Source organism: Lissotriton vulgaris, chromosome 6 (assembly GCF_964263255.1).
Source record: "Lissotriton vulgaris chromosome 6, aLisVul1.2, whole genome shotgun sequence".
Classification (NCBI taxonomy): domain Eukaryota; kingdom Metazoa; phylum Chordata; class Amphibia; order Caudata; family Salamandridae; genus Lissotriton; species Lissotriton vulgaris.
In genome coordinates this window covers 1,094,435,187-1,094,456,069 of record NC_141694.1, presented here as the reverse complement: position 1 = coordinate 1,094,456,069, position 20,883 = coordinate 1,094,435,187, and the positions used below count along the sequence as shown (strand labels likewise).

At 46.4% G+C, this 20,883-nt stretch overlaps 2 protein-coding genes across 2 annotated transcripts in view; one reads left to right on the top strand and one right to left on the bottom strand.

Annotated features, from left to right (window-relative positions):
* Positions 1-20,883, bottom strand: part of IGF2R (insulin like growth factor 2 receptor) — a 1,757,136-nt gene that overhangs the window by 1,589,875 nt on the left and 146,378 nt on the right. The window contains exon 5 of the mRNA XM_086927157.1: positions 19,835-19,967. Coding sequence (XP_086783283.1) covers positions 19,835-19,967 — 133 coding nt within the window. The remainder of the gene's footprint in view (positions 1-19,834; positions 19,968-20,883) is intronic.
* On the top strand, positions 7,877-9,191 carry LOC147708468 (uncharacterized). Its single transcript, XM_086925123.1, has 2 exons — positions 7,877-8,381; positions 8,416-9,191. Exons 1-2 carry the CDS (start codon positions 7,877-7,879, stop codon positions 9,189-9,191), a joined length of 1,281 nt encoding a protein of 426 aa, XP_086781249.1.

The window sequence follows — 20,883 nt, the reverse complement described above, 5'->3', positions numbered from 1 at the left end:
GTAACCAACAAGTTTGACTAATTCTGCACATTTTACATCAAAATCGGGTATCCGAGAGAAGCTTGCTTATGTGTTTTACTAACCGTAATACGCTTGCAATTAAGATGGCTGCTGCTACGCGAGGGTTTCTACTGCGCATGCGTCTGTCATACTCACGTGACATGACGTATTCTTTGCATTGGAGGGAATCTGTCGCATCTGCGCACTAGTGCTAAAATGGCTGTTCTGTGTTGTCACATGCAAGAAGCTTGCACTGCTGCTTTTGCTAAGCTGTTCGTTCTGCCTAATCCAAATGCTATAGTTAAAATTAAGATAATGGGTATAGAGTAGAAATGCATGGTATACAGTGTATTCATTTATTCTGTGTTCTAAAATGGTTTCTTTTCCATTTCATGTTACACTTGTACCGCTCTACTCTCCTTTGGACTATAGCCAAGGAGCTGACTGACTAGAAGATGCTCCTGGGAACGTGCACTTGTGAACTCAGAATTATACAATGTTATAACAATGTATTGGTCAATAGAACATCCATTGTTGGGTGGAATAAAACTTCATTAGAACCTTAATTTGATGGGCGGGAACGTAAATTTGCATATGAGACGGCATAAGCCTAAAATTTGGTATGGAGTGGACGACCTCTCCTCCTCTTTTGTCCAATCGAAATTGGGGATCCTAACACTTGCAACATTGGGGGGTGGTACACTGACCTTAAAAACAGTATAACTAGGTTAGGCTTAGTTATTTAATTTGTCCGAATAGCATACCTGTCACTAGAGCAGAGGACGGCCCGGGACCAGGGTTCGATTCCCGGCGCGGCAGGTTTCTGGACCAGGGTCAGCGGACTCGATAATTCTCTCGCCTCGGTGCCCACTCTGATCAGCGATCACACTCGGCAACTCTGGGCATTAGCTTGCCTCATCTTCACTAACGGCCCACCAGACCGCCGGGGATGCCTGGTCTCACCCTGGAGATACCCATTAAGGGACCATCTCTCAGGGAAGCCAGGAAGGGTTTCGCAGCGGTCGAAGCGCCTTGGGACCCTACGGGTAAGTAGTGCGCTATATAAATGCCAATACATTTACATACATTTACATTTACTGACCTGATGCACTCAATAGGTGACCAAGAGCAGAGGGCTGCAGAGCACTCTGCCGGAAGATTCGCTGACCCAATCGGGGTCTTGGGAAGTTGAGGTGCTGGCGAAGCACTTTGTTGGTGAATTTGATAACCCAATCGGGGTTCTGACTATTAGCTGCAGAAAGAGAGTAGCGCAGGCGTTGCAACTGAACTGCGGGTGCTGGTCTTAACCTTTGGTGGTCCTGTCTGGATCCAAATCTGGTTTATCCTGTCCTGATTCTAATCTGCACCTGCTGGCCTGCTGGCCTACTGGCAACTGCAACTTTTGGGGTTTTCTGTCCTTAACTGACCCGTGGCCAGGGTTGGTCTTCGCACCATTCTAGGTAAATATAAATCTGTGTGGGTTCGTCATTACATATGAACTCGTTTTCGTTAAACTTTTGATTGCATATGTTCCTATTTCTCTTGCCCATTCCCCGTAGTAAATGATCAATTGTTTTCTGATTTAATAGAATGTCCATTTTTCCTTAACCTCCTTATAGTTGAATGCTAAAAGTTTTCATGATTGTGTAATAGGTTTCTTTTTTCACCCTCCCTTTAAAGTGCTCAAGTCTAGTTATTCGATATAATAGCGTTTTCCATTTTCTTACCTTCTGTATAGCTATATGGTCAAGTTGGGTTTTTCGTGATTGTATGTTATGTTCCCTCTTCTTACCCACCCTTTGAAAATTACTTAAAGTTAATTATTAGAATGTTCCTTTTCTTTACCCACCTTCCCTTTAAGAATCTCTAATTGATTGGCATAATATATCTTTTGAATAGTTATACATTATTTCTAATACTCATTATTGACAGTCTTATTGCTTTCAATCTTTGGATCATGACCATTTATGAAATTTAGATAAAGAGTTTAAAACTTTCCTGAGTCTGTGGTTATTATACGAGTGCAAATGTTATTTTCCTATTATGCTAACTCCCGGATACAAAGGTTAATAGGTACCAGCGACAAGGATTGGTAAGTCAATGGTATAGGACCTAGTAAATAAAATAGACTGAAAGTAGAGCGAAGGTTACTTGTTGAAGTAAATGTGTAATTGATTATGGCCCAGGTGAGTATGGTAAAATTATTTACGTGACCTGCGAGCTCTATCATATGTATACGCTAGGATTTGGTTTTACACAATTTGCACAATCTTTCTAGACTCCCTACATAGGGATTGCTTTACTATTGCGTGCTCCTGTAGAGTTAAAAAAAAAACATTCGATTTTTTACATCAAGCAAGACAGCAAAACACAGCGGAGGCCACACCCTTGTAACCAATCAGAACAATAAACTAATATAAACTCAAGCATGTTATCCTCCCTCATCTTCACTCCATTAAACACTTAGGGACGAGTGATGGGGAGCTAGGAACACCACTCTTCATCACGCACAGCACCAAAACACTTCCTACAAAGACGACACAGCAAGCCAGCATTTTTCCAAACAAACAAACAAGCAGTCCCTACAGTATATGGTGCTAGTCGTTGCTAATTTGCTAATTTGACAGGGATTTAATTGCAGACCCTTGCATCTCCTATTGTGCACTTTCAGTTCTGTGAGGTCCCAAAAGGTGTAACATGACTTACCGGTTCCTGCAGTTAAACCTGATGCTGGCGGGGAGGCAGATACCCATCACTTGTATGGGGGTTCAGGCTCCCGCGGAGGTGTCGTGGCCGGAGATGTTTGAGTGGTCGGCAGTAGAGGAGACTCAGATTCAACGCACCCGCTCAGATACTAAATTGCAAGTCAAACTGGAAACTTGGAGAGCACTATGCACTACATTTCTGGATCCAAAGGGAGAGGACTCAGAGGATGACTGCAGAGATAGCGAAGAGTAGTTATTGAGTGACAGGGAGTTGGTGGGAGGGGGTGTCAGGTTAGGTCTTTTCGGCAGCAGTTTTGTGGTTCTCGTTATTTTTCTCCTTTCTTAACATAACGCAGGCCCCCCTTGTTGCGTTCTGTTACCGTAATCCACTTCAAGATGTTAAACTGATCTGATGGCTCTGCTATTGTACTGGAATTCTTGATAACGGTGCTACAATGTTATATGTTTTTGTTTTTACATTGGAAAGATGACAAATAAAGGGTTTTTGTCTAAAAAAAAAGTTCTGTGGAGTCCTGTCCCTCTCCGTGAGATGCCCTAACTTGGCTACACAGAAATGAATTTAGTTATAAATATATCACAACTCAAGTTGACAAAATTCCAAAGCCAAGTTTTAAACAAAGGAACATCGTTTGTGAGTACGTACAACTCTTCTGAATTGGAGACTGATATTGCCATATTCAGATTTATGAGAACTTTGAGATTAAAACATTTTTTTGTGAACATTTGCCCACAAGATTCAACGAAAGAAACTCCAACCTTCAAAGCCAAGAGTACCTTTATGGCTCCAAATTCTCATAAATCCCTTGATACCTTCGAAACACTAGTAAAACAAGACTTGAAAAAAATAAAAAAAATAAAAAATTTGAGTTGAGCAGAATATAGTGCATTGAATGAATTGACAAACAGAACGGATATCCAAATTCAAAAAGCTGACAAGGGAGGAGGCTTGGTAATAATGGACAAAGATTTTTTACAATAGAAAGGCATTGGAACATGTAACAGACATAACAACATATGGAAAATTGGATATTGATCCAACTCTTGAAATTATGGAGAATTTGAAAAAAAATTGGATAAAGCTGAAGAACTTGGTTGGATCAACATCACAACAAAGAAATACTTGATGAATATCTACCCAAAACGACCAAGGATTTTATTTTTACCGAAAATGCCTAAACACAGAACAGATCCACCGTTCAGACCCATCGTGGCAGGATGTGGTTCTTTATTTGGAAACCTAGGAAAATTCATTGACCAATATTTACGGCCATTTGTCCAACAATGAGAAACATACATAGAGGACACATCTGACTTTTTGAGATGTCTACAAAACATCAAGGACAAAATTACAGACGATTGTATCTTGTGTACCATCGACGTAGTGTCTTTATACACTTCGATACCACATGCATGCGGGATTGAGGCAGTAGAGTGGGCCTTATTGAGCCAAGAAGATTTAGATGCACCAAAAAGCTTCATCTTAGAAATGTCTGAATTTTGCCCGCAAAACAGCTATTTCACATGGGATGAGTGGAATCAGCATGGGTTTTCCGGGAGCGCCAGCATACGCAAATACCTTTATGGCAAGGTTTGAAAACGAATATATTCTGCAAGATGAATCATGGACACAAGGATTAATATGGTATCGTCGATTCATCGACAATATATTCATAATATGGAAGGGCACAGAGGACAATCTAAAAAACAATATTCAAACGTTGAATCTAGCAGACCCTAGGATTCAATTCATCTTTCAGATGGACATGCACAAAGTTTCATTCCTGGATGTGCAGATTGAATTGAAAGGTGGAATTTTACACACAAGTGTATTCAGAAAAGCAACGGATAAAAATAATGCATTACTTTATAGCAGTTTCCATCCACCGACATTGGTTTATAATTTCCCATTTTCACAATTTTTACGAATTTGCCGGATCTCCTCAGATGACAAAACATGTGAAGAGTCTTGTTTGTACTAAAAAAACAATTACCTCACAAGAAGTTATCCTGAGGATTTAATTGAAAAACTAATTCAGAAGGCACGGGAAATTCCTAGACAAAACTTTTGGGAAAAAAGATTAAGATCTACCACTGATAGAACTGTGTTTGTCTCAAAATACTCCACTGCATCTTGGGATCTCAAAAGAAGTATACTCAAACACTGGGAAATACTAAAGACAGAAGAAGATTTCCACAAACTATTCTAAAACAAACCTCTGTTTGCTTATACCAGGTTAAGCAATTTGAAAGAACTTTTGACAAAAAAGAAAAAAGAGAAATTGCAAAAAACAGGTACATTCAAATGTTGGAATTGTATCCACTATAAAAATGCGATCTTGGGCGATACACTTCTACACCCACAATCAGGAGAAAAGATCACTTTACATAATCGAAGTACTTGTGATTCTGAAAACATAATATATACCATCAAATGCCCTTGCGGGCTACTGTATGTCGGGAAAAACGAACGTAAAATGAAAACTAGACTCTCTGAACATAAGAGTCGAATACGAACAGGCAATCTAACATCTCCACTGGCAACTCACTGGAAAGACAAGAGGCATACGATAGCACAACTTAAATTCCAAATCATTGAGCAGGTGGATAAACAACCTGGATCCAACTACTCAAAGAAGCTTCTCCAACGAGAAGTATACTGGATAAAACGTCTCAGAACCCTTTATTCCGACGGGACTCAATGACAAATTGGAAATGTCGTGTTTTCTCTAATGTGTTCTTTTCACCCCTTAACAACAGAAACATTTACACCTTAACATGACACTTTCTTAGTAGTGATGATCACTTGTGGGATATAGTATATTGAAAGCATTGTTGCATGCATTCCTTGATGTAATTTATTTGAATCACATCTGTATGTATTTCATTTTATTAAGTATTTGTGCATTATGAAGTTTTTGTATTTAGAATCAAAACCAGAGATAGAATTAGTCCTTTGTCTACCTTGATGAATGAGCATTCAGAGTTGAAGCTGAATATGAGTCCTTCTTTCATTTTATTTCTTTTATTTCTGTTGATTGCAGTACAAAAATAGAGAGTATCTTGATAATTGTAATATGAGTGGCAGAGTCGCCATTATTTAGGTAGGAAATACTTATGTGGAATGAGAATGACTTGGGGTAAGATTGTCTCGCGATTTTCAATCGCGAAATTAGTCATAATATTTGATTTCCGCTTCGTGAATATCTGCTTAGGATTCAGATTCGTTTCGCTGATTTTTTCCGACAGAAAGCACTAGAATACATAGATCTTATCGTATTTTAACTACACGGAGCTCCGTATTTACTCTTGTCCGCTTTTGAGCTTTATGACTCTATTACAGGACCGGAGGCTTCAGATTATGCTTCTCTTTCATTTACTGTAAAACTCACAGCAGCCAATAAACATACAGTTTATAAAAGTTAAACTACATTAACCATCATGCTTGGCCCAAGCCACGCCTCCTTAGCCCTACAAGAGCCCTGGTAACAGTCCCAGCTTCCTCTTTCTTTGCTGCTCACAGCAAGAGATAAGTGCTGCTCCCATTATTCTGACATTACTTGAATAGTGTTTATTTATTCATAAAACGAGTGTTCTTTGTTTATATCTGTATAGATTGCTGTTTTTACCTCATTGGTGTTTTTTGTATACGGCGCTGCCGTTTATTTGCCGATTTCTCACTTTGATTGTTTTGTTCAGGGCTGCGCGCGCTTCGCGCTTTGAGGACCCGCTCCTGGGTCGGCGGTGACAGCCGCGTTGGTGGCGCTGCTGCGCTTGTGTTGGAGCCTCGCTCCTTTCTTCACGCGCTTCGCGCGCCTGTACCGGCCCGCCCTGCGGGTGTCTCATTTCCCCGGCCGGACTCTCCAGAGGCCTGAGGGGAGGCGCAAGGCTATCCCTAATCGCCTGAGGCGCTAAACAGAGCTGCGAACCACACGGCAGGCGCGTGCAGCCCAAACCACGTCCATTGGGCTACGCCTAGTAGGATTTGGACTCGGTTGGGCTGCACACGCTCTGATGCTCGTTTTCCACCGTTTTCCACCGCGTTTTTCGAATAGAGCTGGTGGAGGAGACGCCTAACTGGCTGCAATTAACAGTTTGCCTTCCTAAGAGTGTGCACACGCTCTATATATTGAATTTACTCGGCTCCGACGCCCACTGGGCTGCAATAATACCTATACAGCTTTGCTGAGGGGGTCTGGTACAGGAGTTTGGTGTGTATTTGGTGTGCAGTGGGGCTGACCCCCCCTCTTACTCCCCTTGTGTCTACCTCATTTCGGTGGTGTCATTCCCACTGTGTTCTACAATGGAAAATTTGGGTATATTTTGACGAGGAGGCAGGGGAAGAAGTTTATGAAGAGCAGCCTGCTGCTGCAGTTGAGGACAAAATTGTGGAGGCCTTGGACGCTTCGGTGCAGGCCTCGGTCAACAAGGCAGTCGAGAGCACAGTGCCTTCTACTGTGCATCAAGCATTGGCAAAGGCTCTTAAGCCTATTACTAAACAGTTAGAGAATTTTGCTAAAAGACATGGTTTCACTAAGGACAAGTCCACTAAGACCACTCCACCAGCTACGCAGGCAGGCAGCAGTGACCAATGGCCACATTCAAGTGCTCTGCAGTCCCTTCCAGCCACTGGGCAAGCTCAGGCCCTGCAGTTCATACCAGCGTCGGGGACGGAGCATGGATACTCTACAGGGGCCAAGGCCAGGAGCAAGCAAAATTATGTAGACACGGACACTACCACCACGACGGGTACTGATACCACTGACACGGAGAAGGAGGCCCCTCCGAAAAAGAAGGCAAAAAAGGCCATTCCTTCGGCGTCCGCCCCGGTGGTTGAAACCCCTTTCACATTCAATCCTAACGACATTGTCCATCCCAGGTCATCTGACTGGGTCCCGGCCGCTGCCATGGCGGATTACCTGCAAGAGAACCTCAGGAAAGGTTTTGACAAAGAGGTGCGTAACCGTTTACGCTCAAAGTGCCCTCGACCCGATCTGGCCCATAAGGTAGCAGACACTCCTGAGATCGACGTTAGTCTGTTAACATTTCTGAAAAAGTTTGCCAAGGATCCAAAAAAGGGCATCGACCGCGCCTGGCGCGGCTGCCAGGATAAAATGTTGGACGTGGTAGGCCCCTTGGCAAAAATTCTTGAGATGGCCCTTCGGGCCAAGGAATCCAACGTTCCCGTGGACCCTGATATCCTGGCTGGATGGGCCCAACGGGCCATCTGTTTATTAGGAAACGCTAATTGCGCTCTATCCACGGAGCGGCGCAAATCCCTACTGATGCGAATGGACTCGAACCTAACCGAATTGGCATCCGCGGAACCAGGCCCCTTAGCAGAGGGTAACTTGTTTGGTGACCGCTTTGTGAAGGACGTCTCCAAGTATGTGGGGACCTTCACATCGCTGGACAAGGCTCAATCTGGAATCAAACGAGTGTTCCACCAGCAGGTTTTCAATAGGGCCGGACGAGGTCGGGGACGCTCGCCAGGCCGCTTCGCCAGTCAAGGTCCCCCCAGAGGCGATTTCGGTAGAGGTCGAGGAGACTGGGACTCTACCAGGGGAGGTACTTTCTACCCCACGAGAGGCAGATTCCACAGAGGCAGATTCCAGGGAGGTGGCAACAGAGCAGGCTTCCACAACCAGAACAATTCAGGTGAGCACATCCGATTGTTTTCCCTTTCCACTGGGGGGTCGCACGAGACACTTCTTTCACAATTGGGCTCTTCTGACCCAAGATGCGTGGGTCCTGCAAACTGTACAGGGTTTTCAGCTAGAATTCTTCCAAACTCCTACACAGAGGTCAACCCCGAGAACGCTCCTTTTTTCCCAACAAGAGAGGACCTTTATAGGCAACGAAATAGAAGAATTGCTTCAGAAACAGGCTATTGCGGTGTGCAGACACAACCCGCAGGGGTTTTGCAGCAATATCTTCCTAGTCCAAAAGAAGGCAGGAGGTCACAGACTTGTGCTGAATTTACGGGAATTCAACTACTTCCTAGTATACAATCACTTCAAGATGGAGGGCATCCATCTGTTGGCAGATCTGCTCCAACAGGGCGACTGGTTGGTCCGTTTGGATCTCAAAGACGCCTACCTCTATTCCCATTTATCCTCCCCATCGCCGGTTCCTGCAGTTTCAGTGGAACGGACGATGGTTCGAATACTCGGCCCTTCCTTTCGGGCTTTCCTCGGCTCCTTGGTGTTTCACCAAGGTGATGAAGCCGGTTGTCTCCCATCTTCGGGAACAGGGCATACGGTTGATAATCTACCTGGACGACATCCTGATCATGGCTCAGAGCCCGGATCTAGTGTCGCAACATCTGCAGACGACGATTTCGTTGCTCCAGAATCTGGGATTTGTTATAAATCAGACGAAATCCACTCTGATTCCGTCGCAATCGACGGACTTTCTGGGTTTTGTGATCAACTCACAGACTGCTCAGTTAAGCCTTCCGAAATCTAAACTGAAGGATATCAAGAAAGAGATCAGTTCCCTTCTCAACAGTCAGATGGTATCTCTCAGGACGGTCGCCAGGATAGTAGGTCTATTGGCGTCGTCAGTGCAGGCAATTTTTCCGGGGCCTCTTCATTACAGGGCCCTGCAGAGACTGAAGATACAGCACCTCCAGAGGGGGCTAGCGTACTCTGACTTAGTGCCATTGTCACAGGAAGTGAGGGACGAAATGCAGTGGTGGTTGCACCAAGTAGAGGCTTGGAACGGCAGAGCCATTTTTGGTTCTCTTCCCGAGGTGGTCATAGAATCCGACGCCAGCCGTTGGGGCTGGGGAGCGCGCTGTGGCGCGGTTTCCACAGGAGGACGTTGGTCCTCTCAAGAGCTAGATCTACACATAAACTGCTTAGAACTTCTAGCAGGATCCTTCGCTATCAGAACTCTCTCGCCGCATCAGACGTCTTGTTGCATTCTCCTCAGGATGGACAACGTCTCGGCGGTTCGCTATATAAACAAGTTAGGAGGGACGAGATCGTCCATGCTAGTACAGGTAGCCAAGGAATTTTGGCAATACTGCCTCAGCCGTCAGATCACGGTTATTGCAGAATACATACCGGGACAGTCCAATGTAGTGGCGGACTGGAATTCAAGGCATCTGAGGGATTACAGCGATTGGAGGCTGCTTCCCCGGAGGTTTCGCTGGCTACAGGACCTTTGGGGTCCTTGCCAGATCGACCTGTTTGCATCCAGGCTCAACAGCCAACTGCCCAAGTTCTTCAGCTGGAGACCGGACCCAGCGACGGCAGCGACGGATGCATTTCTACAAGACTGGACGGGGGCAGTGAACTATGCGTTTCCCCCCTTTCTACTCATTCCACAAGTAGCGTCATACATTCTCAAGCAGAAGGCGGAGGTGATCTTGGTGACGCCTCTATGGAAGTCGCAACCGTGGTTCCCGACCTTGTTGGGGATGTGCTGCGACCTTCCCCAGATGTTGCCCTGGTCGGAGTCCCTGCTCCTGGGCCCTCTGCAGGAACAACATCCGTTGATCTTGTCTCAGCGCCTAATGCTGATGGCATGGAGGCTTTCAGGCAACAATGGAGTTTGCCTGGAGTTTCGGGAGCGGCTAATGAATTCATCAAGCAGGCTTGGGCCCCTTCCACGCGAAAGCGATACTCTTCGGCCTGGAAGGGATGGTTACGTTGGTGCGTGGAACGGGACCTGGATCCCGTGGGGGCAGGCCTTTCACACGTCGTGAATTTTCTGACTGAAAAGGCGACGGGCGGTTTAGCATATAGATCGGTGAACAATTTCCGATCTGCTATTTTTGCGGGTCATTCCCATATTGATGGGAAACCGGTGGGAGTTCACCCTTATGTGTGCAGACTCCTTAAAGGGATTCGGGCTGCGAATCCTCCCAAGCCCAAGTATTCGGGGCTTTGGGATGTTTCTTTGGTCATAAAGCTATTTGATAGCTGGCCCTCTAACAACTCGCTTTTTAGGAAAGTTATTAGCCAAACTCGCTATGCTTTTATGTTTATCGTCATGTAGGAGATCTTCGGACGTGCGGGCACTGGACCTTGCAGGTAGAGTATTTACTCCGGAGGGAGTTTCCTTTACTATTACAGGCCGCACAAAAACTATGTCTAGGATGATTGAATATAATGCCTTTCATAGTAATGTTAAACTCTGTGTTGTCCAATGCTTGAAAGCATACGAGGAGTGTACTCGTTCCTTGAGACCGACTGGAGTAACAACTTTTGATTGCGGTTCAGAAACCGTTTAAACCAGTGTCCTCTGCCACCATTGCCAGATGGCTTAAGTTTGTCATGAAAGAGTCGGGTGTTGATGTTCAACTGTTTGGGGCACACTCTGTGAGGGGTGCTATGGAATCGAAGTCATACCTGTTGGGAGCGAATATTCAGGATATTATGCATTGTGCCGATTGGTCGTCTGAGTCGACATTTAAACATTTTTACTATAAGACGGTGGGTGATATTTCTTTTGTTGTATTTGATTCAGCGTTAAAATAGCATAATCTGAAGCCTCCGGTCCTGTAATAGAATCAAAAATTAGCTAGCATTCGCGCCAAGAATTTTCAATTCTATTAAGGACACGGATCACACATGATCTTTTGTTGAACACAGCCCTGGTGACCTTATCTTTTTTTCAACATCTCTTGTTGCAAAGGGTCTTTGTGCCACCTTGCAGACAATCTCTTGCTAAGCCAAAGTAACGAGCTATTTTTACAATTGGCCTTAGAGATTTGCTCTCCTTGCACATGATCTCTTCCTCCACATGGCCTTTTTTGCCTGCCCTTCCTCCGCTCTTGTCAACAGTTGTATGATACAACCATGCATGTCTTAACCACGCAAGCCTAAACAACGCGGTTTGAACCACAACCGTGTCTTTATCACGCATACCTTTATGCGGAATTTTGTTGCAAACTAAACAAAAAGATGATGGACGGAGCGCTGAAACTTTTCAGACATTTACCCCAGTCACAGATCTAGGTTGAACCCATCATCAATCTTTAGCTCATTTAGCCACCTCAGTTCAGACCCAGCTATATGCAAATCAGTCTTGACTTCCCTGAACCAGAAACAAGCATCCTGGGACCGGTTTCTGGGTAACACCCTTCATCAGCCAGGCTAGCTTGAATCCAGTGGCAAAATGAGCAAGGGCAAAGGCATGATTGCTAAAGGGATATGCATGAGAATGTGCACGCCCCAGCCCCCCCCCCCCGTCCTGAAACACCACTTTCAGTGGGGAGACATTCTCGTAAATGTTCTGTAACGTGGGACTGTATTGTATATACAGATGAAGGGGAGTTGATATGGAGCAGTTAAGCGTTGGGAGAATTTGAGGGAAAGCGCTGGTTGAGCTTTAAAAAAAAATACACAATGAATAATGTTAATGTATCGATATGACATGCACTTTAAAATATGAAGTCTGAAATGCTGTTGTCTGACTTTGTAGTGAACCCCTGACGAAGGTTGATAAAAGCAACCGAAATGCATTGGTAATGTGATACTACTGAGGATGACCCATGTGTGTTTCCTGCCGTATAAACAAGGCTCGGATGGGCATATTTACCGCATAAGAATTGAATACATAATGGTTTTTCATGTGACGGAGAAAAGGAATAAAAAAAATCGAGAATTGGAATAAATGGATTAAAATTACAAAACTGGATGAATTTTTGTTTAAAAAAAAAGCCTTTCAGCAGTGCATCCGGCATGGGAGCGATATTACGTTCCCTAACCTATGGTCATATTTTCCTACGTGGTTGGAGGGCGGACTGCAATCCCGGCATGCACACATTCTATTGATAACAATGATGACATTGAATACATGGATAAAACGGAGATCACTCCACTCTACAATTGTCAATTAAGTTCAGACCGAGGCATTCCATCCAATTTGCATTCGTAGACTAACAGTAATGGAAATTTTTCACAATCGAGTTGTCTATTTGCTGAAATGACAGCATCAGCTGGGTATCATCTGCATAAGATACTAGGATGAAACCCCACTGTTTGACAGCCTTCCCTGGCGGAGCCATACAACGCTGAAAGCAGCAGGGTTTAATGCGGAGCCCTTCGGGACACTGCATCTCAGTTCTTTAAAACTAGGTGGAAGATAAACTGCTTACACACTCTCGGATTAGAAAAAATAAAGCCTTGAAGAATAAGATACTTACCTTTGGTAAAGATATATCTGTAAGAGACATATATTAGTTATAGAGTCCTTACCTTAGAATTATCCCCAGGCGTCAGACTGGATCCAGAGAATTTTTTCGCAGCAGTACCCCTGCGCGTCGGTAGGTGGAATCAGTCGTTAGTTGTCGGCATCGCCGTGGTGGCGTCGTGGTATCTACTTAGACGCCTCCCCTACGCGCTGACGTCCGTTCTTTTACACGACATTCCAGGCCAGAAGCACAGAGCCATACAAGACACTGACCACTGGTGCACAAAACTAGGGCCCTGAAAGGGAGACCCTCACTCTAGAAGTTAGTTTGCAGAACGGGGAGGATGGGTGTGGCGGTAAGGAATCTATAATGAATATAGGTCTTTTAGAGATATATCGTTACCGAAGGTAAGTAACTTGTTCATCTGAAAGAGACTATTAGTTATAGATTTGTTACCTACATATCCCAAAAATACCAACCCTGGAGGCAGGTCTTCGAACTAAGTTCACACCAGAAAGTCCTGGAGAACCTAACGGCCAAAGAAGCAGTCTCTCCAGACCGTACTATCCAGCCAATAATGTTCAGTGAACGTGTGCAGTGATGCCCACGTAGCTGCCTGGCAGATGTCATTGAGGGGGATTCCACGTCCCAAAGGAGTAGTGGCTGCCATCTCTCTGGTGGAGTGGGCGCACAGTCCTACCGGAGGTTCCCTTTCTGTAAGGAATAACAGATTGTAATGCAAAGAATGACCCATCTAGAGATGGCCTGTTTTTGCATGGCCTGACCTATCTTGGCGCCCACATAGCCAACTAAGAGCTGATCGTCCACCCGGAATGATAACGCACGTTTTGGATCCAGACGATGGAGTCTCTCCTTCTCCTTGAAAGGATGCAGGAGTGTCAAGAAGGTGGACAAAGTGATGGTCTGTCCTATGTGGAAAGAGGTAACCACTTTGGGAAGAAAAGAAGGCCTAGTTCGGAGGATAACCTTGTCCGGGTGAACAGCAAGGAAAGGAGGCTTGGAAGATAGAGCCTGAAGCTCACTCACCCTGCGAGCAGAAGTGATGCCATCCAGAAAGGCAGTTTTAAGAGTCAGAAGTCTGAGAGGAAAATTAAGTAGTGGCTCAAAAGGAGCGCACAAAAGGTAAGTCAAGACAAGGTCCAAGTCCAAACTAGGGCATTACAAATTTTCAGTAGGGGACTTTGAAAGAGAAGGCTGATCAGAAATGCGAAAATAGGCCGGAATGGCCAAGAGATAGCCTTTAAGGGTGCCCAGAGCAGAGTCCTGCTGGGCCAAGGAAAGTAGGAAGAGGAGAACCTCAGAAAGAAGACAGCCATTCCACTCGCAATGATACGTGTCGCAGAGCGAGTGACGCCTTGGAAACTCCAACGTGCAGAACTGCTAACATTGCGTGTTCTCTTTGGTCGCCAATAGATCTAACCAAGGCTCTCCCCACTGCTGAAAGAGACCTTGTATCAACTCCGAGTGAAGATGCCATTCGTGATCCATCATGCACCGGTGGCTGAGTTTGTCCGGCCTGGCATTCAGGGAACCTAGTGGTGTTGGACCATCATGGACATTCTCTGATGTTCCAGCCACTTCCAAAGTGGAAGGGTCTCTTGACATAGGGTCCACAAACCCACCCCGCCCTGTTTGTTGCAGTACCACATGGCAGAGGTGTTGTTCGTGAACACCTGCACTATTTTGACAGAAGGAAGGAATGCCTTCAGTGCTAGACAGATGGCCGAGAGCTCCAGATGGTTGCCGCGGAGCCGGGATTCCGCCAGAGACCAGAGGCCGCTGATCTCCGCCACTCCCATGCGGCCACCTCAGCCCAGGAATGACGCATCTGTCACCACTGTGAACTCTGGTTGTGGAAGGGAGAGGGATCTGCTGTTGACCAAATCCTGGTTCGTGAGTCACAACTGCAACGGAAGGGCAGTCCCATCCCAGATCTGGACAACATCGGAAAGATCACCCTGATGTTCCGCACACTGGAAATTTAGGACCTACTGCAGAACCCGCATATGCCACCTGGCATGATCCACCAGCAGGATACAGGAGGCCATGAGGCCAAGCAGCCTCAGGGTCATTCTCACAGAAATCCGGGATAGCAGCCGAAACACTGGTATCATAACCCAAATATGCTGGACTCGCTTCTCTGGAGGATAAGCCTGAAACTGCGCTGTGTCCAGAACTGCTCCGATGAAAAGGAGCTCCTGAGAGGGGTTAAGGTGCAACTTCGGCAAGTTGACTGTGAAACCCAGCGAATGCAAGAGGTCGGCCGTTATCTGGAGGTGAGAAACAACAGCCTGGGGCGAACTCGCCTTCAAGAACCAGTCGTCGAGATAGGGGGAAGACTGGAACCCCTGATCTGCGCAGATGAGCTGCGACCCCCGCCATCGTTTTCATGAACACCCGAGGGGCACTGGTAAGGCCAAAGGGGAGCACAGTAAACTGGAAATGCTCTTGGCCAACCATAAACCGTAGGTAATGCCGATGGACAGCAAGACGGAATGTGGAAATACACGTCCTGCAAGTCCACCGCTACCATCCGGTCTCCAGGGTTGAGGGCAGACAAGACCTAAGCCAGGATGAGCATTTTGAACTTCTCCTTCCCGAGGAAACGGTTGACGTCCCAGAGGTCTAAGATAAGACGCAAGCCTTTGTCCTTCTTGGGTACCAGAAAGTAGTAGGCATAGCAACCACAACCTCCTTCTGGGACAGGGACGAGCTCAATAGCTCCCTTGGCCAAGAGCCGAAACTTTGACGGAGAAGGGCCAAGTGATACTCCGACATGCAATGGTGTTGGTGCCATGGAGGGAGGGGTAGTCTTGAAGGGGAAGGAGTAGCCCCTTCGGACTATCTGCAAAACCATTCTGTCCGATGTGATGTTGTGCCAGTGGGGAAGGTGATGGTGGATCCTGCAGCCTACAGGCAACTGGTGGTCCTGAAAGGTCGGACTAATAAGGTAACTAATATATGTCGCTGTAGAAGGGGTACTGGTGGACTGGCCAGCCCGCTGGCCCCCAGACCCATGGCGCTGGGTCCCACATCCCCGGCCGTGCAGAGACTGGGTAGCTTGCACCAGCCTGTGGACTTGGGTGGAACGTGGTGGGGCACCCCTTACATAGCCACAAAAGGGGTGAAAGGCAGACTGAACAGAGCGAGAGGTGGTAGCGAGGCCCAAGAATCTGGCCGTAGCTCTAGAGTCCTTGAAGCGCTCGAGCGCACTGTCCGCCTTGTTGCCAAACAGGTGACAGCCATCAAAGGGCATGTCCAAAAGAGTCGATTGGACATACCCGGAGAAGCCAGTGGACCTCAGCCAGGCGTAGCATCTCAATGCTACTGACGTAGAGATCGTTCTACTCAGAGTCAGCGGTATACAGCCCACAACGGATGGCGAACTTTGCTGTATCTCTACCCTCTGCAACCGCACGGGAGAGTACAGTCCGGGCACTGTGACAGCACTTGCGCAACTGTGTCACACACAGATTGGGTGTATCGGCCAAATAGACATGCAGTGGTAACCGACCACAGTCCTAAGTGGCGGAAGAAAACATCTTCATCCCAAGATGGTCCAACTTCTTAGATTCCCTATCTGGGGGGACCAGTAGGGAACGTACCTTTTGAAGTGGAGGCCTGGACCACCAAGCTCTTGGGGGTAGGTGTTAGGAGAGGAAAAGTGGGTTACCTAGTCGGGAAATCATCCTATCCACAGGAGCCCCCATGCTGGGCTTGGACCAAGTGCTTAGAAGGATGTCTGTGAGGGCCTCATTGATTGGAAGCCGGGGCTCCGAAGAGGCTGCTGCCGGCTGCAGCACTTCAGTCTGGAGGTTAGTCCGGACTGCCACCATAGGAAGCTCAAGGCTCAAGGCCTAAGACCTAAGCCACTCTACTCAACATCACAGCATAGAAAGCACCCTCCTCTGTGGCCACGGTAGTGGGAGTAAGCATACCATGGTCTGGGGAAGTATTCACACGACTCGCGTCACCCAACTCCTCTCTCCAGTCTAGCTCTGCTAGCTGGTCTGCCAGAGGGTCAACAGACCCCTCCCAGTCCTCCCCATCCTTCCCCGGCTTCCACTCAAGGCAAAAGGAAATGCCAGGGTAGAACAGTGGTACAAAAGAACCCCCCGGCTCCGGTACCGGCGTTGGTTGACGCTTGTCCGGCACCATGTCCATGTCAAGGGGGAGGCCAGGGTCAACGCCGGCCAGGGACACAGCCAGCGTCGGAGGTAGCGGAGGCGTCGTCAGAGGAATCAGCACCGAGGGAGATGTTGTGAGGTCAACCAGCGCAAACCCGAATACAGGCCTAGATCCCTGGGGACCCTGCGGCGCAGAGGCCAGAGCCACCGGCATCGAAGGCCTCAAGCCCCCAGCCGAGTACGTGAACCCAAAAAGGCGCACCGGCGGAGTCGGGCTGCCCAAAGATGTTGTGGAGGGTTTTGTAAAAGGCACAAAGCTGGGCAGGGGACAATCCGGCTCCCAGGAAGGGAGGGATGCTCGCTGCCGTCCCAGCAGGCTCCGTGGGCGGAGCTGAAGGACGACGACCTTCCGCATTAAGTTGGCCGATGGACGGGCAGAAGGTGAAGATAGACGGTGCTTCTTCGCCTTCTTCTTGTGCTTAGACTTACCTGATGACGAATACTTTGAAGAGAATGTCGTGATGACTCCGCGACCGGTCACGCGACCTCCCTCTCGACGGGGACCTCGAGCAACGTGGAGCAGACTGCCGGGCCTCCAGAAGCTTTTGGGAATCACTCCCGCAAACACTTCGGGTACAGGGCCTGACAGTCGGAGCATGACCTTGGGTCATGGTCGGGCTCCAGGCACCAGAGACACACGAGGTGGAGGTCTGTGACAGACATCAACTTGTGACAGGAGTTACAGGGTTTGAAGCCGGTTGGAGGATGAGATATCCCTATGTGCACCAGGAATTGGAAGACTTGAAAAGAGGTCAACAAAAGTAAAAAAAGAGCTAGTCAAAAAATGACTACGGGTACTGCTCTCTCTGGATCTGCTCTGGCTGGCGCGGAAAAAGAAAGAGCTGACGTCAGTGCGCAGGGGCGTCGTCAAAGTAGATACCGCGACATCACCATGATGCTGATGACGAACGCAGAGTCTACCAACACCACCCACTGACACGCAGGGGTACTGCGGAGAAAAAATTCTCTGTATCCAGTCTGACGCCTGGGGGTAATTTTGAGGTAAGTAATCTATAACTGATAGTCTCTTTCAGATCCAGCTATTTGCTGTGCCAACAATCCCAGCAACCTCCAGGCACTCGAATAGGATCTCATGAGAGACCGTATCGAAAGCGACAGAAAGTTCCAAAGAAAGACCACTGCTCTTTTCCTGGTATCTAAGTTGGTTTTAACAAAGTCAGCAACCTCTAGAAGAGCAACCTGCATGCTGAAGCCCTGTCAGAAACCAGATTGAGTACAATGCTGTGTTCCTCTCCTCTCTATACATTGGGATAGAGGTTTATTAACAAGCTGCTCTAGCATTTTCTCCAATGCTGGGAGGAGTGAAATGGGTCTGTTATTACTCAAACACCCAAAGTCTGTATTGGGCTTTTTGGTGCATTAGTAAGCCCACTGGTGTGTGTATTCTGTCAGACCACTCATATTAGCCTTTCTGGTGGATAATATGGATGGTGCCGCTAATGCTTTTATGAGGCTTATTTACTTACGTATGTGGAATGTGGGACAACTGATGTCCGTAGAGATATTAATGCTCATTCTACACCTATTAATTTATGCATTGTTTAGATCCACTGATGCCAGTTGTGCTCATTGATGCCTGCTTTTGTGGAACCACCGACTCCAGTTATTAGGCACACTAATGCATATAATCTGTGCAGATCACTAGGCCTTTACTAAACTCATTCATACATGTATTGTGTAGGAGTTTGGACACGCCTTGGAGACTCGCTAATGCATACCTTATGTGAGTCAACCAATGCTCTTTTTTTAGCCTCATTGATGCATCCACTTTCACACTCGCAGCACGTGTGACTGGAGCGCTTACAACAAATATGCATCTAAATGTTGCCAGACATGCCGGGCTTTGACAAAGCTTCCTGTAAATGTAGACCTTTTGCTGAATAGCTTACAGTGGCATAATACACTGCAGCTGGATGATGGGGCGATAAGAGAACGAGATACAATTTGGAATCATTTTGAAGGGCCAGGAGGTTAGGTGATGGGGTTAGGTTGCATACTAGATCAGTGCCTTTGAACGGCTGAAAAGGCTCTCAAAGTCACATTTCAGGAACATCTATGAAGTGCATGCAGGCTAGGGATACAGCTAGTTAATATCAGTTTAACTTCTGAGTTAGCAGCTGTTAGGACTGGCTAACAGCTGTTAAAATGCCCAATGCCCCTGAAAAAATGCCAGTACCTTAGAAAAGCTAGTAAAAGTGAGGGAAGTCACTTAATCACCTATGCCAGTAAGGCCAATAGTGTGCTAGCTGGTGCCTGCGCTGGTGAACCATGAGCAAAGTCCATCCTGTATTATAGTGACACCTCTAGGAGGCATATTGGGCTGGGGCACATTCATTCAGTTCTACGCAGCTGGCGTGGCTAGCATATAATTAAAAGCAAGTTTGGCCATTGCCTCGTTAAGTGGAAAAATGTGTGGGAAACAGTCAAATTCAGTGTAAGCTGATGCGTATAACCGTTTGGTCAGGCTGGGCCAAACTCATCAGCATGTCAGGTTGAGGCCTCTAAAAAAAGATCTAGGCGCTGGCACAATAAATCTCCCATGCTGACTAATGCTTTTCTAAGGCTAGTGAGGCTAGGGTAGAGTCAGTCACATATCAAACCTATCCTCATTAACAATTACTGTGGCAGGATCTGGACCCATATCAAGGCCTTTGCAGTTAGTATCCTCGTAAAGGAAAACTTGACCAGACCAAACCCACAGGCAATTAGGGAAGATAAACAAAGAAATGTCCAACCTATGTCTCTACAAACGTTGATATACAAATCAGCTTCTTCATCAGAGTCTTCAACCAGGTAGCCACCAGACGTCTTGATCGTTGGATTTAAATCATGCTTTTCACCATCTGTATCAAACGCATAGCATGGAATCTAAAATGAAATGCAACAATGATTCAGATCAGTGCCATCGCTTAGACACCCTCACATTTCCATCCGCCCCAATTAAACAAACAAGCCACCACGATTCTAAGCCATGAAAACTCACCAATTTCAATCACTCTTAATTTGGACTGTTGGTCCATAAACTCGTAATACTACCATGACATCCTAGAATCGCGGTTAGAATCGCAAAATTACACTAGCCAACATAGAAAAAAGCCACAACATAATGTAGTTAAGTTAATGTGAGTAAAGTGATCTATTAAATGGTATGGTTGTCCAACCTCATCATGTAATAAAGTCACAATTAAGTATTGAGTCCAGTCAAGTTCGTTTGTAAAACTTTAGCTCAGTCCTCGGTAGCTGTGGCTCAGAGGAGGCAGGCTTTATCAAAGGAACAAGTGCAAAGCATTAAGAAGTACACAACAATTGAATACTAAGAAACAGCACAATAAAAATCTGACGCCAATTTATAAAAATAGGTTGTCATTTTATTTTTAAATAGACACCTTATCGACAAAAATCCATTAGAGGTTTCCAACGATATGAATTTTTATAGAAATTATAAATCGCTACTTTTCACTAAATGCAATTTTTGTACTCAACCATAACTCACAGTTTAGGGTTGGTTATAACAAGTAAGTATAAGGGCACTCTTTGGGGTCCAAGTCAGATGGGGAGCCAGTTACAGAGTCCAGTGAGGTCCAGTTGAACAGTTACCTTGTGATTTAAGCAGTCTCCAGTCCAGTTTCAAGTGTTAAGGGTGACCCACCATAGAAGTCAATGGAGTGGTCCTGATGCAAAGAATACAGGAAGATGAAGATGCTCAAGGATACTTAGGAGGCAGAGTTTGTGTCGGGGTCTTCATGTGGCCACCCCTTTGTCTACGAATACAGTGGGGAGACTT

Coding starts and splice junctions, on each gene's coding strand:
- LOC147708468 (XM_086925123.1), top strand. CDS start 7,877: ATGGCCCTTCGGGCCAAGGAATCCAACGTTCCCGTGGACCCTGATATC. Junction 8,382..8,415: donor CCACAACCAGAACAATTCAG/GTGAGCACATCC, acceptor CCTTTCCACTGG/GGGGTCGCACGAGACACTTC.